The sequence below is a fragment of the Alosa pseudoharengus genome, unplaced genomic scaffold (assembly GCF_046254945.1).
Source record: "Alosa pseudoharengus isolate Yale_2024_CS ecotype anadromous, Long Island Sound unplaced genomic scaffold, YU_APseudo_1.1 YU_APseudo_1.1_scf_17, whole genome shotgun sequence".
Lineage (NCBI taxonomy): Eukaryota > Metazoa > Chordata > Actinopteri > Clupeiformes > Clupeidae > Alosa > Alosa pseudoharengus.
In genome coordinates this window covers 2,065,285-2,083,696 of record NW_027468640.1, presented here as the reverse complement: position 1 = coordinate 2,083,696, position 18,412 = coordinate 2,065,285, and the positions used below count along the sequence as shown (strand labels likewise).

The window sequence follows — 18,412 nt, the reverse complement described above, 5'->3', positions numbered from 1 at the left end:
TGTGTCTAATGTCTGACAGGAGTGTGTGTGTGTGTGTGTGTGTGTGTGTGTGTGTGTGTGTGTGTGTATACATGTGCTGAATCAGTAGGTGAGAATGTTGTGTCTAATGTCTGACAGGAGTGTGTGTGTGTGTGTGTACATGTGCTGCTGGATCAGTAAGTGAGAATGTTGAGTCTGATGTCTGACAGGAGTGTGTGTGTGTGTGCTGGATCAGGCCATCCTTAAAAATATTCTTGTTTGCAGTAACAGCCTGTGGGTAAGTCAATATTTTTTTTTTCAAGATTCAAAGTAAAAAAAAAGTACAATTTTGGTCATGGTGATTACGTAGGTATGAATTTAAACAAATGTGCATATTGTGACGTAACTGACTGGATCCTCAACCCGTGCCTTCAGGCGCATCACTGCAAACCTCAATCTGATGCAGGTTATGTAGACCAGCCTTTCTCAAGCTTCTTTGACCTGAGGCCCAGTCATGGCAGACTTTGGGGTCATAGGGCTCATCTACCCAACCCCACTCCCTCCAAATCAAATTGTCATTATCATTATCACAATCATTATTATGCCTATATTGTTATACATGCACTTTCACTTAAATGTTTTGTGACATGCACATCAGAGGACTGCCTTACTAATGTAAGATATAATTAGTTTCATTGCTTTTGCATGGTTACATGATGCTTGCATAAGAAAAGAAATACTTCTCAAAACAGCAACAATTATATGGGTGCTATTGTTTTGGGATGTTTCCCTCATGCAAGCATCATACATTGGTATGGAAAAAAAAAGACATGTTTTTTAATGAAGTTTAATTTGAATGCCTGAATGTAAGGATTCAGGAAACACAATACCAGCTTTTTTGGCGAGCAGATAGGCGTAAATCACTGATTTGTTGATCAGGCTAGGCTACAATAGCTTTTGGCCACGTTATATTCAAATTTGACTTTACAATACTCAGTGCTATACAGTGTATTATACAGTCTCTGCTCTGTTTCTATGGAAGTTCCAAAAATCAACGTCATTCTATTAAGTGTCGTTAAACAATTAAATAGCATTTAGTTTGATTAGTGATTTGATTAGTTTCAGTTTCTCTCGCGCAGACGCCTGCATTGAATAAACGCTCATACCACCACTTTATTGTATGGCTCCATGTTTAATGACATCGATAGCAGAAACGTTTCTTTTCTTTTTTTGTCAGCCCGCGGTATCTTGATCAACTGCGCAGCAAATTTTCAGACGAAGCACCGGGCCTAATTTCACTCCACGACTCCGCGGACCAGCAGTCTCCACGTTGCGGACCCATATTTTGAGAAATACTGAATAGACCACAACCAATTTCAATTCTTCAACACGGTCACCGTTAGACTAGAGGGGAGAAGGGATGGGAAAAGATCTGGGCACAGTTCTTCCAGAACTTCGTGCCAAGTAATGAGCGTTGTCGAGATGTTTGTGTGAATGAAACGAAGCGTATAGGCCATAGTGTGACATGCGTAAACCAATGGTGTAGAAATGACGCCACAGGGTTTTAGTTAAGAGAGCCTACGTTTGTATGTAGGAAATTTATATTCACAATACTTGGGTCTACTAAAAAAAATAGTATTTTATTTGTATTGGTTGTTTAGAGTAAAAAAAAAAATCGGTCGGTCTTAACGCAAGTTTACAACCGGCCAGTCGGTCAGACTAAAAGGGGAAAAAAATAAATATTTGGGTCGGTTCTAAATTGACAGGGTCGGTCGGGTTACGGCAAACGAAAATATTTTTAAGGATGGCCTCAGTAAGTGAGTGTTGAGTCTGATGTCTGACAGGAGTGTGTGTGTGTGTGTGTGTGTGTGTGTGTGTGTGTGTGTGTGTGTGTGTGTGTGTGTGTGTGTGTGTGTGTGTGCGTGTGCGCGCATGTGTGTGTGTGTGTACGCATCAGAGGCGGACAGAGTACAGCTTCATTACTTGAGTAAAAGTACAGATACCCTTTGCTAAATTTTACTCAAGTACAAGTAAACGTACAACAGTCAGATGTCTACTTAAGTAAAAGTACTGAAGTACTTGTTTTTAAAAGTACTTGAGTATCAAGAGTACAAGAGTACATTTTCTAAATATTGCATTACTACTGCCACAGTGCTTACATTTATGTACAGAAACGTCCTACATGGAGTTATGAAAAATGTTAATGTTAATACCTTGGAGAATGTAAAATTAATTGGAAGTAAAATCAATCATACATATTTCAAATACAAAATACTATTTTGTAATTGAAGCGAAAACTACTATCAACTATCATTGTTCAGAAAATTGAAATAGTCTGGCGAGGTGGGGCCACAGGTTGGCACATTCCCGGGATGGACCTGCTGCGTCTTCATCCATTGTTTCGTCCATGGTTTCGTCTCTTATCTAAATCTGACCATGGAGTTGACTTTGGCGTAAAGCTGAAGGTGATTGCTGATTGGTTGTCCCAATCAGTGGCGCCTGCACAATCCAATCACGTTTGAGAGGGAAACAACAAATTGAGGGTTTTCGAGATTTTTCTTTTTTCCTTTTTTTTTAGAAGTAGTAACGGGTTATGGATAGAAATGTAGTGGAGTAAAGAGTACAATATTTGCCTCTCAAATGTACTTGAGTAAAGTCAAGAGTACTCCCCAAAAATGATACTCGAGTAAAGTACAGATCCCTCAAAATTGTACTCAAGTACTGTCCTCAAGTAAATGTACTCCGTTACTGTCCAGCTCTGGTACGCATGTGCTGGATCAGTAGGTGACAATGTTGAGTCTGATGTCTGACAGGAGTGTGTGTGTGTGTGTGCTGGATCAGTTAAGTGAGAATGTTGAGACTGATGTCTGACAGGAGTGTGTTTGTGTGTGTGTGTGTGTGTGTGTGCTGGATCAGTAAGTGAGAATGTTGAGTTTGATGTCTGACAGGAGTGTGTGCGTGTGTGTGTGTGTGTGTGAGTGTGTGTGCATGTGTGTGTGTGTGTGTGTGTGTGTGCGTGTGTGTGTGTGTGTGTGTGTGTGTGTGTGTGTGCGTGTGTGTGTGTGTGTGTGAGTGTGTGTGTGTGCGTGTACACATGTGCTGGATCAGTAAGTGAGAATGTTGAGAATGTTGAGTCTGATGAGGCGTGGCTCCCCTCTGCAGGTCCATGTTGATGACGGCTTGTGACATCTCTGCCATCACCAAACCCTGGCCAGTCCAGAAGAAGGTGAGTCCCCTGTTAGCGGCAACCACTTCACACACCAGTTAATGAGATAATGACTAACCTGGCCTGTTAGCGGCAACCACTTAACACACCAGTTAATGAGATAACGACTAACCTGGCCTGTTCCGTAACCACTTAACACACCAGTTAATGAGATAACAACTAACCTGGCCTGTTCCGTAACCACTTAACACACCAGTTAATGAGATAACAACTAACCTGGCCTGTTCCGTAACCACTTAACACACCAGTTAATGAGATAACAACTAACCTGGCCTGTTCCGTAACCACTTAACACACCAGTTAATGAGATAACAACTAACCTGGCCTGTTCCGTAACCACTTAACACACCAGTTAATGAGATAAAGACTAATCACTTAACACATTCGGACTAGAGTTACGGTGCACTCACATTACACACGAGTTAGCGTTAGTTAACTAGTGAATAACTAACCTGGTCTGTTAAAATGAGAGTGAGTTCTACAATTTATCCGCATCAGTTTAAGTTTAATGACTAACCTAACCTGTTCTGAACAGGGTAACTTGCATCAGTCAGAATGTTCTTACTGGAGTTAACAGAAGTCAGATAAATAAATATTGTCTCGGCTTCGTCCTTTGTTTTCACATGAGAAAACTATTGAAGTTATTAATTACAACTGTAATTGGCTCATTCACTCCCTCACTCTCCACCTCAAGCTGGTGTATGGTGAGCGCTCTGCCGCATAATGGCTGCCGTGCATCACCCAGGTGGGTGCTACACATTGGTGGTGGTTAGTGAGGTTCCCACTTCAATATGAAGTGCTTTGAGTGTCGAGAAAAGCACTATGTAAATGTAATGTGTTTGTTTTTGTTTGTATTGGGCTAAATAATTACATCGTGCCCTGTGCTGTTTGAGGCTGGGTTTCCTGTGTTGATTGCCCTGAACCACCCACACACACACACACACACACACACAACCCCCACCCACACACACACACAACACACACACACAGCACAGATGCAGCTAGGCCCTGCCGCACTCCACTGATTGGAGTTTATTAACGGGCACTTTGGTGGCCCCAGCCCTTCATTAGTTTACGGCTCTCACCGCCAGATTGGGCAGAGCAGAGAACCGGTCACTCTGCTCAAGGTCACTCAGCTGCAGGAGACCAAAGAGGAGAGGCTCAAATTATGGAGCTGTTCATCTGCATTACGGAGCTGTTCATCTGCATTACGGAGCTGTTCATCTGCATTACGGAGCTGTTCATCTGCATTACGGAGCTGTTCATCTGCATTACGGAGCTGTTCATCTGCATTACGTAGTTGTTCATCTTGCTTTTGCGTTTCAGATAGCTGAGCTGGTGGCTACGGAGTTCTTTGAGCAAGGAGACAAGGAGAGAAGAGAGTTGAACATCGAGCCCATTGTGCGTACCTTTACTGTCTAGTTACATATCAATTTACTGATGATGTTATAGTGTTGAATCTAGATGAACACTGAGCATCGTGCACCTATACACTGCAAAAACTGCTTATCTAACAAAATCTAACCAAGTGTTATTAATCTTATATCAAGATAAAAAAACTAGTTGGTATTGTTTTTAGTATAAAGAGACTTACCTAACACTTTCTCATGAAATCATTTGACTTAAAATAAGTCAAACTTTTCTTAAATTAAGACATGTCATCCTGAAAACAAGCAAATTTGTCTGCCAGTGCGTTAAGCAAATTTGTCCTAAAAACAAGCAAATTTGTCTGCCAGTGCGTTGAGCAAATTTGTCTTGATAAGACTCCTTAAAATAATTCAAGTAAAAATTATCTTTCGAGAGAGCGCTAGGTAAGTCTTTTCATACTAAAAACAATACCAAATAGATTTTTTGATAAATTAATATGATTAATATAATAACACTTGGTTAGATTTTATTTTTTGCAGTGAGGGTGTTTGTTTTTGGGTGTCTGTGTATGCTGCATGTATGTACGTTCTTGAATGATGTTTGTCTCTGTGTGTTAGTTTGTTTGTGTGTGTGCAAAACTATCATATTAACATTCTTATCCGTCAGGACCTGATGAACCGGGAGAAGCGTGATAAGATCCCCAGCATGCAGGTGTCCTTCATCGATGGCATCTGCACTCAGCTCTATGAGGTGAACAGCTCACACTAGCACCCACACCTAAAACCCCCAAACAAAGCCAACACTAGAAATCCCCAAAATGAAACCAACACCAAACACCCCCAAAATGAAACCAACACCAAACACCCCCTATAGCAAAGGGAGAGAGCAACACCAGACACCCCCTATAGCAAAGGGAGAGAGCAACACCAGACACCCCCTATAGCAAAGGGAGAGAGCAGTCACCCCACTGGGCCTGCTCAGGTCTCCAGGGTGCCAAACCTGCAGCTTGACCACAGAGCCACAGAGCCAGCCTTACCACAGAGCCAGCCTTACCACAGAGCCACAGAGCCAGCCTTACCACAGAGCCAGCCTTACCACAGAGCCACAGAGCCAGCCTTACCACAGAGCCACAGAGCCAGCCTTACCACAGAGCCAGCCTTACCACAGAGCCACAGAGCCAACCTTACCACAGAGCCAGCCTTATTAGCATGCAGTGAGAGCACATACTCAACCATAGTGACGCCACTCTGGCCTCCCCTTTGGGAAGCGTGCCCATGCGCTTCACACACTCTGCCCTCCCCTTCACCCATCTCAGGGGTCCCTCACACAGAGACTGCACAGAAAGTGTCTACTCAGCTGCAGTGATGACACCGTAACTTACCCAACACCAGAAACCCCCATACTAACCCAACACCAGAGACCCCCAAACTAGCAGATTCAGTCCCAAACTAGCAGCACCAGTCCCAAACTAGCGGATCCAGTCCCAAACTAGCGTCTCGCGTCTCCTGTCCCAAACAAGCGTCTCGCGTCTCCAGTCCCAAACTAGCAGATCCAGTCCCAGTCCCAAACTAGTGTGTCCAGTCCCAAACTAGCGGATCCAGTTCCAAACTAGCGGCACCAGTCCCAAACTAGCGGATCCAGTCCCAAACTAGCATCTCCAGTCCCAAACTAGCAGATCCATCCAACACCAGAAACCCCCATACTACCCCTATACTAACCCAACACCAGAAACCCCCAAACTAACCCAACACCAGAGACCCCCATGCTAACCCAACACCAGAGACCCCCAAACTAACCCAACACCAGAAACCCCCAAACAAAGCTAACACCAGAAACTCCCAAAAGAAGCACTTCCCAAATTAACACCACAGCACTAAAGCACCCAGCAGCATCAGTTCCACAAGATTCAAGTGACCCCAAAAAAGCCAGTCCCAAACTAGCAGATCCAGTCTCAAACTAGCGTCTCCAGTCCTAAACTAGCGGATTCAGTCCCAAACTAGCGGATTCAGTCCCAAACTAGCAGATCCAGTCCCAAACTAGCGTCTCGCGTCTCCAGTCCCAAGCTAGCAGATCCAGTCCCAAACTAGCGTCTCGCGTCTCCTGTCCCAAACAAGCGTCTCGCGTCTCCAGTCCCAAACTAGCAGATCCAGTCCCAGTCCCAAACTAGTGTGTCCAGTCCCAAACTAGCGGATCCAGTTCCAAACTAGCGGCACCAGTCCCAAACTAGCGGATCCAGTCCCAAACTAGCATCTCCAGTCCCAAACTAGCAGATCCATCCAACACCAGAAACCCCCATACTACCCCTATACTAACCCAACACCAGAAACCCCCAAACTAACCCAACACCAGAGACCCCCATGCTAACCCAACACCAGAGACCCCCAAACTAACCCAACACCAGAAACCCCCAAACAAAGCTAACACCAGAAACTCCCAAAAGAAGCACTTCCCAAATTAACACCACAGCACTAAAGCACCCAGCAGCATCAGTTCCACAAGATTCAAGTGACCCCAAAAAAGCCAGTCCCAAACTAGCAGATCCAGTCTCAAACTAGCGTCTCCAGTCCTAAACTAGCGGATTCAGTCCCAAACTAGCGGATTCAGTCCCAAACTAGCAGATCCAGTCCCAAACTAGCGTCTCGCGTCTCCAGTCCCAAGCTAGCAGATCCAGTCTCGAACTAGCGTCTCCAGTCCCAAACTAGCAGATCCAGTCCCAAACTAGCAGATCCAGTCTCAAACTAGCGTCCCAAACTAGCGTGTCCAGTCCCAAACTTGCGTGTCCAGTCCCAAACTAGCAGCACCAGTCCCAAACTAGCGGATCCAGTCCCAAACTAGCGGATCCAGTCCCAAACTAGCGTCTCCAGTCCCAACCTAGCGGCACCAGTCCCAAACTAGCGTCTCCAGTCCCAACCTAGCGGCACCAGTCCCAAACTAGCGGATCCAGTCCCAAACTAGCAGCATCAGTCCCAAACTAGCGTCTCCAGTCCCAAACTAGCATCTCACGTCTCCAGTCCCAAACTAGCAGCACCAGTCCCAAACTAGCGTCTCCAGTCCCAAACTAGCGGATCCAGTCCCAAACTAGCAGCATCAGTCCCAAACTAGCGTCTCCAGTCCCAAACTAGCGTCTCGCGTCTCCAGTCCCAAACTAGCAGCACCAGTCCCAAACTAGCGTCTCCAGTCCCAAACTAGCGTCTCCAGTTACAAACTAGCAGCACCAGTCCCAAACTAGCGGATCCAGTTCCAAGCTAGCGGCTGCGCTTCCTAAACTTGCCTTGTGTAACCAGCACTCACCATGCCTGTGCCTCTTCCATAAACACATAGTGTAAACATAGTTACACCTGCTACTGTTGCTCAGCAACGTTGAGTATCATCATAGAGCATGCGGTCACTAAGGTACCAACTCCAGAGCCTGACGCAGTGTTACTCTTACTCCCTTTCTCAGACACTGTCGGGCCTGTCTGAGGACTGCCTCCCCCTGCTGGAGGGCTGCAGGAAGAACAGGCAGAACTGGCAGCTGTTGGCGGAGCAAGGAGACGAGGCTGACCTCATCAACGGCTCCCTGTGAGACGTGCACGGGGGGCAGGGGTCACACTCGATACGCACGACCAGAGAGTGTGTTTGTGTCTGCACTCTTGTGTCCCCTCCTAAGCATGACCCGGTACTCCACAGGGCGTGTTCCGATTCCCCAAGTTCCACAGAGTGTGTTCCTATTTCCTTGTCCACGTTCCTTTGACCCTTCAAGGGCATGTTTAACATGGTCCAACTCCACACGATCACATTCCTTTGGGCATGTTCACCTCCCTCCAGCAGTGCACCCATGAACGTGTCCCTCTTGCCCTTTGGGCATGTTCATCCCCCACAACCAGGACACCCGCTCAGTCTGGCTCGGGCCTCATCCGGATCGGCGTTGTGTCTGCACCGGATCGGCGTTTAGTCCCGACCTGATCGGCACCAGAGAGGACCCGATTGGACCCACCGTGAAACTGACGGCCCGCCCCCCCAAAACCTCCCAACCCCACTAAGAGGTGGCATTGACACTAAGCTTTATTTATTGCCATAGTTTTATTTTTTAAACTGTAAGTTTGTGCAGTTCACTTTCACAGGTAGCTGACAGGGAAGTTATTTATACATTTAAGAATGTTTACACACACACATAGCACATTTCAGAATGTTTACACACACACACACACACACACACACACACACACACAGCATCGTCCACACTGTAGCAGCTAGGAGTACCCCAGAGGGCATGTCCATACACACGTCTGTGTGTGTGTGTGTGTGTGTATGTATGTTAACATTCTACATACACCGTTGTGTGTGTATGTTAGATTGCACTGTAGCAGGTAGGTACACCCTAGTGTGCATGTGCACACACATCTGAGTGTGTGTTGGTGTGTGCGTGTGAACACCGGTCTAAACACACACATATCTGTGTGTATGTATGTTAGTAACACTTTTCATGAGAAAGTTCATGAGATTTGTTTGTCACTTTACTGTGCCACATACATCTTATATTAACATTTATTATCTATAAAACACATGAAGTGGCTTCCAGACTAGAACATGTGACAACACGTCTGCTTCATTCAGCCGAATCTAAAGCAGATTAGGGACAAATCCCAGCCAAATACGGACCAGAATCTAAAGCAGATTAGGGACGAATCCCAGCCAAATACGTACCAGAATCCTCTACTGCCTGACAACCAAAACTAAACATGACCAACGCAGTCTTTAGTCAGTCAGTAGCAGAGATTTCCACTTGACAGAGGACGCCAGCAATGTTTGCCATGTCAATCACAGCAAAACCAGACAAGTGAGAGTGCACGTGTGTGTGTGAGTGCGTGTGCATGCGAGTGTGTGCTCCATCTCTGGTGAGGCATAAAACAGTTCACAGGTCAGCCGCTCTTTTACACTCGTCTCTCAGCAGGTGTTGCCTATTCAGTCACTGTGTGTGTGCGTCCACAGGTGCTTACACAGGTGGGGGATGCTAAAGTGTGCTCCCATTCACACACACGCGGGCGACTGTTTCATGTCCCTGAATGAGGTCTAAACGAGTCGCAGCAAAGCAGGCAGGCACCAGGGGAACCAGCTCTCTGTGATCAATGCCAACGTGATTACCAAATAAGAACACATTTGTTCATTCAGTCTCTGTGTGAATATGTGTGTGTGTGTGAGAGAGAACATTAACAATACTATTTCTGAAGCCATGACAGCTGTAAGGCAACATTAGAGCACTATTTCTGTGTGTGTGTGTGTGTGTGTGTGTGTAACAGCTGTCAGGCAAATGCAAAAGGACTCCAAACTGAAGCCATAACAGAAGTGAAGCATGTCTATTTTTATACACAATGGAGGGAACAGACCACACACACACACCTTTGGTCATCAGGTCTGATTGTCTCTTACACACACACCTTTGGTCATCAGGTCTGATTGTTTCTTACACACACACACTCTGGTTCTCTGGCAAACACTGCTTTCCCAGACAGCAGAAATTTAGACCAAACGTGCTGTATCCAGAACGGTTCTACACCAGACAAAAAACAGTGCTGTATCCAAAACTGTCTAAACCAGACCAAAACGGTTCCACGCCAGACCAAGAAGGGTTCTGGACAGGTTCTGTACCCTGGAAGGGTTCCCCTCAGGCTGATGTTCTCACATGTTCTCCTGGAAGCTCTGTGTCTCTTGGAGCTGCTGCACTTTGTAGAGGGCTGTCACTAGGGCTGCTATTTTCTACTGAACTTTTCCAGAGCCTTTATTTATGAACCTGTCAAATGTTTTTTCTCTTTTTAAACATACAAAACTGCAGAGTGTATGTGTGATCATTATTGTGTTGTTGTGTGACTGAATGAACACACACACCTCACTCCAGACTATTTAATCCACCACAGTATGGCGATCGGTATCAAAAACGGGGTTCTCAGGTTTTTTTTGGTTCCAAGGACACCTTTTGGGGGCGAATCTTCTGATCCAATCAGCACAGGGCTGTGTGAGATCCGTGCACACACCACACACACACACCAGACACCAAACACACACACACCACAGACCACACACACACCAGACACCCCCCCCCCCCTGTGCACACACCACACACACACCCAACCACCCCCCCCCCCCCTACACACCCCACACACACCCAACCACCCCCCCCGTACACACACCACACACACCAGACAGCCCCCCCCCCCCCCGTGCACACAACACAGTTTAAATCAGGCATACTATGCAGTACCGAGGGTTTACTAGATCAGACATACTATGCAGTACCGAGGGTTTACTAAATCAGACATACGCAGTAACGAGGGGTTACTAGATCAGACATACTGTTGTCTATTGACCAGTCATAAAACAGGTTTCTTCTTCACACCTCTAGAACCCTCTGGCCCCACCTAACTGAAACCAGACTTTCTAATGAGACACAGCACTCAAAAAATCCTCCATAGAAATGCATGGGGCTAGTTTGTAACGCCAATATGGCAGTTTTCTACACATATCACACCCCTTCCTCGGCAAAGCGTCGACATGTGAATACATTGAGCCAATCATGTGGTGTGATGTGAATACATTGAGCCAATCATATGGTGTGTTGTGAAGACATCTTCCCAATCATGTGTTGTGAACTCACCGCTGGAGCAAGGTGTCGTGAAGCCTTGCGCACACGCATATCTGCTGAATAGGATGCCAGTTGAGTGCTTAAAAAGCGTTGCTATATGGCCGCCGAGTGGAGGGACTTGCCTAAAAGGACTTTCCTTAAACTCCTTCCTACACCACATACTCAGTTTACTAAATATAAAGTGAAGCTCAAGATTTGACCAAATATGGTCGTTTCCCTGCACTCTAGAGGCCGACTGCATTTTCCACCAATCGGTGCACAAGGTCACCACGTGGCCAACCAATCGGTGCACAAGGCAAAATCAATGTAATTAAAATGTTGTTGAGGGGCCTAATCAGCACAAGCCAATCAGAGATGAGCAGGGAGAGAGCAAGCAGAGGAACAAGATCACGGGCTTCTGACTCCCCCTGCTGGACACAGGGGGAATGACCTCCACAGACACACCATACACAGGAGACGTTTATTGCTCTAAGAAGACATTTCTTTACATTTTCATAAAAAACCTTGAACCTCTAAAACAAAAACTGTTCCGTTTGAGTAGGACCGACATCGAACATCGGAGGAGAGCCGAGATAAGAATATTTACATCAGGACAGAAAAACAGACTGAAGAGACATATGAGAGAGAGAGAGAGAGAGAGAATAATCAGGACAGAAAAACAGAGAAATGGAGAGAGTGAGAGAAACAGAGAAAATGGAGAGAGTGAGAAACAGAGAAATGGAGAGAGAGATGGAAAGAGATGGAGAGAGAGATGAAGAGAGAGAGAGAGCTTAGTCATGTGGTAATGGAGAGAGAGAGGGAGAGAGTGGGAGATGGAGAGAGAGATGAAGAGAGAGGGAGAGAGTGGGAGATGGAGAAAGAGATGGAGAGAGAGATGGAGAGAGAGATGGGAGAGAGAGGGAGAGAGTGCTTAGTCATGTGGTAGGAGGGGTGGATGGCCTGTGGGGCGTTTCCTGACGGCATCGCTGTGTTGTGGCCATGATGATGATGATGCAGTGTTCCAAATGCCCTTTCTAATCAGGACTCATTTCAAACACCTCTCCCACAAGCCAGACTCTCAGCCCCCCCCCCCCACCACAAGCCAGACTCTCAAGCCCCACCCCATGGGGGGGGAAAGTCCTACATGGAGTCGGTCCTCTTGTAGGCCACCATGCTGTTGACTTTGTGAATTGACGTGGTGAAGGATCGCAGGCGGACCTCTTCTGATTGGCTGATGGTCTGCGGACCAGACTCCTCCCACTTCTCTGGTACCTCCAGGTCCTTGTCTGTGTAGACCAGCAGGTCAAACGCACCTACACACACACACACAACCACACAGACACACAGACACTTTAACCATTTATTTATGTCCACATGAAGAAAATGGTACAGGGATACACATATTATGAATGCAGTACAATGCAGTACAATACATACACAAATCTATGGACCAGTAGCATGCACCAGGTCTTCACAATATCACTTAACGTAAGTGATGTATAACTTAACAAGCACAATACTCAGGTCTTATGGGTATAAGTAGCAACGTCTCCTCCATATGTGGCGGCTACCAATAACAGCAGAGATGGCACAGTACTCTGCAAACTGTTTAGCCCTCCCTTTGGCCATCCCAAGCTGCTGCAGCCCTCTTACTACCAGCCTGTGTACGTGTCCTAGGCTACCAAATATGAATACGAGTAGTCTGCACCTATAGCCTAGCTCTGAGATGGAGTTTAGGAGTGGACACACACACACACCTATAGCCTAGCTCTGAGATGGTGTTTAGGAGTGGACACACACCTATAGCCTAGCTCTGAGATGGTGTTTAGGAGTGGACACACACACACACACCTATAGCCTAGCTCTGAGATGGTGTTTAGGAGTGGACACACACACACACACACCTATAGCCTAGCTCTGAGATGGTGTTTAGGAGTGGACACACACCTATAGCCTAGCTCTGAGATGGTGTTTAGGCATGGACACACACACACACACCTTTAGCCTAGCTCTGAGATGGTGTTTAGGCATGGACACACACACACACACCTATAGCCTAGCTCTGAGATGGTGTTTAGGCATGGACACACACACACACACACCTATAGCCTAGCTCTGAGATGGTGTTTAGGCATGGACACACACACACACACACCTATAGCCTAGCTCTGAGATGGTGTTTAGGCATGGACACACACACACACACCTATAGCCTAGCTCTGAGATGGTGTTTAGGAGTGGTTGGTATTTAACTACCTTGGTGCAGAAAGCCTCCTCCACACACACACACACACACGCACACACACACGGTAGGGTGGGGGAAAGAGCAGTACAGAAGGTAAACTTCTGCTGTTCAGGTGAGGAGTTTACATCTCTGGCCTACAAAAGGCCTCACACGCACACAACATGGTAGGAATCACACACGCACACGCACACAACATGGTAGGAATCACACACGCACACGCACACAACATGGTAGGAATCACACACGCACACGCACACGCACACAACATGGTAGGAATCACACACGCACACGCACACAACATGGTAGGAATCGCACACGCACACAACATGGTAGGAATCACTCCCTTATGTGTGTTTGGTTCCAAAGTCCTTCCCCTCACACTGACACTTTCTCTAGCAGACGCAGGAAGTCATTTTCTACACACACACACACAGAGACACACACACACAGTCTTTAGCAGACGCAGGAAGTCCTATTACACACACACACACACTACTCACAGGCAGTCTCAAGTAGAGGCAGGAAGGTGACTGTTGCTGTGATCTGTCTGATGACCGAGCGGATCTCCTCTTGGATGGCCTTGATGGATTTCTCCCGGGGAGCACTGAGACACACACACACACACACACACTTTAGATGACTAACCCTCAGACTGTGGACCTGAGCCCAATGCAGCCCCACACAGCATGAAGCCAAGAGAACAACTCCCACTGTAGCATTATTAACACTCCACTCAGATCAACTCCCAGTGCAGCACGATTAACACTCCATGCAGAATTCCCATATAACATTTTAAAAAGGCATTATAATGCACACAATTATGGTATATGGTGTGTGATATTATTGTACATGTGTGTGTCTGTTAGGGCTGCAATGATTATTTTCGTATAATTATTTTCTTGATTAATTGTTTGAGCGATAAACGGATGGCTTTGCCATGACATCTTGACATTAACTGAAGGCCATGACATCTTGACATTAACTGAAGGCCATGACACTTGACGAAGCCGTCAGCAAATTGTGTCATCTTGAAGTGTTATAATGAAGACATCCCAAGCGATGTCAACTTGACATGAAACACATTAAAACATGACATTAAACATGACATTAAACATGACATTAAACATTAAACATTAAAACATAATTTGTTGCAACGGACGCATATTTAGTTTGTTTATTATTGTGCTTCCCAACTGTAGGGACCCCGAGAGCAAATCTTCTTTAGTGTTCTTCTGCTTTAATGTTCATGACCGGTGTCATGTTAATCTTCTTTAGTGCTGCTTTAATGTTCATGACCGGTGTCATGTTCTGGTTATGACAGTGTCAGGTCAATCTTACGCACACCCCCTCAAATGAAGTGTTACCATTTACAATTACAAGTTATAATATTGAAAGTAGCCAAGCTTAAAAGGCTGCAATCAAAGAATGTTCAGATATTATTTTTACAGAATGACAACAAAATGATGACAAGTGTGTGTGTGTGTGTGTCTGTCTGTCTGTGTGTTCTAGTGTCGATATGGTGCGTGTGTGTTGCTGAAGATGGTGTGTGTGTGTGTGTGTGTGTGAGTATACCTGCTTTCCTTGGCAGTTTTGTCACACTCGATATCAAACTGCCAGCGCTCCAGAACCTCATTGGTCTCCAGGCAGGTGATGACCAACACCAGCTTCTGGACCGTACACTCACAGAGCCACTCTGAAACACACACACACAGAGTGAGATGATGACCAACGCCCATTTTATTAAATAATTCTAGAAAGACCACTCTAAAGCGCACACCAAGTTTATTTACATACAAACACACGGCACCTATGAAAACACACATGTTCACACATACACACACACGCATGGGTGAAGACCATCACACACTACACAGTCTAAGCACACCTCTCAACTAGCCCGTTCATTAAGACTAACAGCATCTCCATAAACAGATTTGATTTAAAAACATGACAAGACTTAAATGTCATTGCTTTCTGTAAGTTGCTTTGGACAAAAAATACCTTGACCTTCAGACTAACCCCACAGGTGTAGCTCTAACATTTTTTTTTCTTCAAAAGTTTAATCATCAGTGGGCAAATCATGATCATCCAATCAGAACACATGGAACCGGTTATGTGGTTGCCCAGCAACACAGCACCGCTGCCCCATGAGGAGGACCGTCAGGGCACTCACCTTTGAGCTGGGCCACCACGTTGGTCAGGTAGTTCTTGAGCTTGGTGTCGGTGGTGAGCATCAGGCTCAGGTCGTACTGAGTGACCCTGGAGAACGTCTCCGGTGGGTAGATACCGCGCTGGTACAGGATGCTGTTGATGCCGAATGCTGTGACATATAGGGATAAGAATTAGTGTATGTATCTTTATTTAGATTTAAATTCAGTTTCCCCTACAACCCTTATGACACCATTATATATGTTATGATCGAGCATCAGAGTAACTTTTTAAACACTGACTGTCCAAAACTATTACCGTTAATAAACTGTGTGCTGAGTGTGTTTTACTAATTCACGGATTGGGATAAATGCAGAGACCAAATTTCCCTACGGGATGAAAAGAGTATATATACACTTATACTTACTTAATTAATTACTTAATTATTAATTCCACTAAGACTAATTAGTCTGGAGGAAAGGAGTCACAAAAAGAGGATTGCAACTAACGAACTCACTGTATCGATTAATTGGTGTTTGGTCTATGAAACGTCAGAAAATTATCAAAAAATTATGAAAAATGCTTAACATTGCTTCTTATAGCCAATATGACGTCCTCTGACGTCTAGCTTTGTCCATTCCCCAAAAGATATCCAGTCTAATAAAAAAGAACTAAATATGTATTCTCTTTCGCTCCTTTATAGATATATTATGTAAATTGTTTAATCTACTAAAAAAAAATAGGGTAGCAACTTTATTTGTTACAGCTTGGAAATGTACGCCGGTTGTAGCCCCTTTGGCGAGCACTGGGTCAGTTCTAACTGCAGGTTACATGGTGGCTAAAAGTACCGTTACAGCAAAGGTGATGGAGTAAACGGTGTCCTCTGGACGTCATTTAGGGCCTTTCCTTTTGAAGTACACGTACGATCTTACACAGATGTACGGGGTCAACTGCCACATTTTTTACAAACCACAAGGCATTTCTGTTGTGAGTTCAAATATTTCCCTGACAGCGCCCGTCTTTTGATGGCCCTAGAATGCGAGTTAGCCAGCTACAGTCAGAGACTATACTCTTTGCTACAGTTCCTCCTTTTAACACAAATGCATCATGTTTAGATTCCATTAGTCAGTGATGTGTAAACCCAACTAAAGTACGGTAATTTAGCTACACGTTAAGTTATATCTGGCGAGAACCAAGTGTGAACAACCCTAACGTTATGTGTCCTGAGAAAGATCCCTTTTTAGTTAGCCATGATGTGGCTAGTAAAATCATAGACTGTATATATAGAACTGGACAGTGTGGCTGCATTCGTTCTATATATACAGTCTGAGTAAAATAGTCTTGCTAGTGATTATCATTTGCAATTATCGTCCTTGTCATCAGATCATGCAGGCGTGGTGGCAATTTGTGGGTTTTCAATGCCAGGAAAATAACAAGTTTAGAAATACAACAATTACATATTTATTGTGATTTCGGCCTCAAATGCACTCCTGCTTGCAATATCAATACATCGTGTCGACTAGAAAGCAAGGGACGTTAACGTGGAAAAAACCCAACATGCAACTGACGTTAGTCATCCATGGCTAGGTAACTAACTAACTATGAGTCCATCTTTGTTAACCTTGCAAACCAAGATAACTTGTCCACACGAGCAAGCATGGATGCGTAAATATTCACCATACGTATCCAGAAATCACAATGTTGTAAAGCGCTTTTTAAACAACGCTAACGTTAATGCTAACAGTTAACTACGCTAATATGAGTTATGTTACCATTGTTGGCTCGTGTGAATCAAATGACTGTTTTCTTGACAAAACTTACATGTGCAACATTACCACATACTTACAAAAGAATTCAGCGACGATTTCTGAACTCCCCTTCAAGGTGATCCCTTTTAATGTGCTAGACATCTTTGGTGTTTTCTTTCTGAATTCCTCACTTGTTCTCTTATTTATTTTCTCCACCCGCCACACTTTCAAATCTTGTTGCGTCACGTAGTCTAGCGCATGCGCAGTATCACACCTTCTTTATTGTTGGGGTTTGAAAGCCAATGTTTAGTGCCACCAACTGGACTGGAGTAAGACGGAAATAATCCGGAAATAATATAATAAATTCATTTTGATACTCAAAAAATACTGTATATTCATCAAAAAGCATATCATCAACTCAAGTCAACTTTATAGATAGATAGATAGATAGATACTTTATTCATCCTGAGGGAAATTTTAGGCAACACAACACACATATTTCACATACATAAAAATCACTCACTGAAATGTAAAAAGTAAAGAGTAAATAGCATCTGGTAAGGTCTGGTATGGACTGACCCTGTGATGTATTGACCATGATAAGGTGCTATGGTAGACAGTGCAGGGATTTGAACAGTGCAATAACTTTAACTTTGTTGTTAAATATTAACTATGACTATAAAGAGACAAGAATGTAAACATAACTCAGACACAGTGGGGTGGAGGCAGAGAGAGACAGACTCATGCAGACACAGTGAAATGATGGTGGAGAGAGAGACAGACTCATGCAGACACAGTGATATGATGGTGGAGAAAAAAAATATGAACATATTTCCCCTATCCTGGCATCTCTACACTGGCTGCCTGTTAAAAGTCACATTGACTTCAAAATATTACTTCTAACATACAAAGCCATTAATGGCCAGGCACCAGAATATATTAAAGATCTCCTAGTCCCATATAACCCACCCAAACCGCTACGATCACAGAATACTGGCCTTCTTGTAATTCCAAGAATCTCAAAAACTACAGTAGGAGGCAGAGCTTTCAGCTATCGTGCACCCCTCCTCTGGAATAATCTGCCCTCCTCAATTCGACTAGCAGACACCCTCCCTATTTTT

The 18,412-nt window shown here is 44.8% G+C and overlaps 2 protein-coding genes across 6 annotated transcripts in view; one reads left to right on the top strand and one right to left on the bottom strand.

The window, feature by feature from the left end:
* Positions 1 to 10,361, top strand: part of pde5ab (phosphodiesterase 5A, cGMP-specific, b) — a 117,769-nt gene extending 107,408 nt beyond the window's left edge. For all 5 annotated transcript variants that reach the window (XM_076288456.1, XM_076288454.1, XM_076288452.1 and 2 more), the window contains exons 19-22: positions 3,121 to 3,184; positions 4,511 to 4,585; positions 5,219 to 5,302; positions 7,995 to 10,361. In XM_076288456.1, coding sequence (XP_076144571.1) covers positions 3,121 to 3,184; positions 4,511 to 4,585; positions 5,219 to 5,302; positions 7,995 to 8,117 — 346 coding nt within the window. In that variant the 3' untranslated portion in view covers positions 8,118 to 10,361. The remainder of the gene's footprint in view (positions 1 to 3,120; positions 3,185 to 4,510; positions 4,586 to 5,218; positions 5,303 to 7,994) is intronic.
* Positions 10,362 to 11,617: 1,256 nt separating this feature from the next.
* mad2l1 (MAD2 mitotic arrest deficient-like 1 (yeast)) lies at positions 11,618 to 17,512 on the bottom strand. The gene is made up of 5 exons (XM_076289606.1): positions 17,390 to 17,512; positions 15,569 to 15,715; positions 14,968 to 15,088; positions 13,896 to 13,999; positions 11,618 to 12,463 (listed from the first exon to the last, which is right to left on the bottom strand). The coding sequence occupies exons 1-5, from the start codon at positions 17,451 to 17,453 to the stop codon at positions 12,291 to 12,293; spliced, it is 609 nt and encodes a 202-aa protein (XP_076145721.1). The 5' UTR covers positions 17,454 to 17,512; the 3' UTR covers positions 11,618 to 12,290.
* Between the last annotated feature and the right edge of the window lie 900 nt (positions 17,513 to 18,412).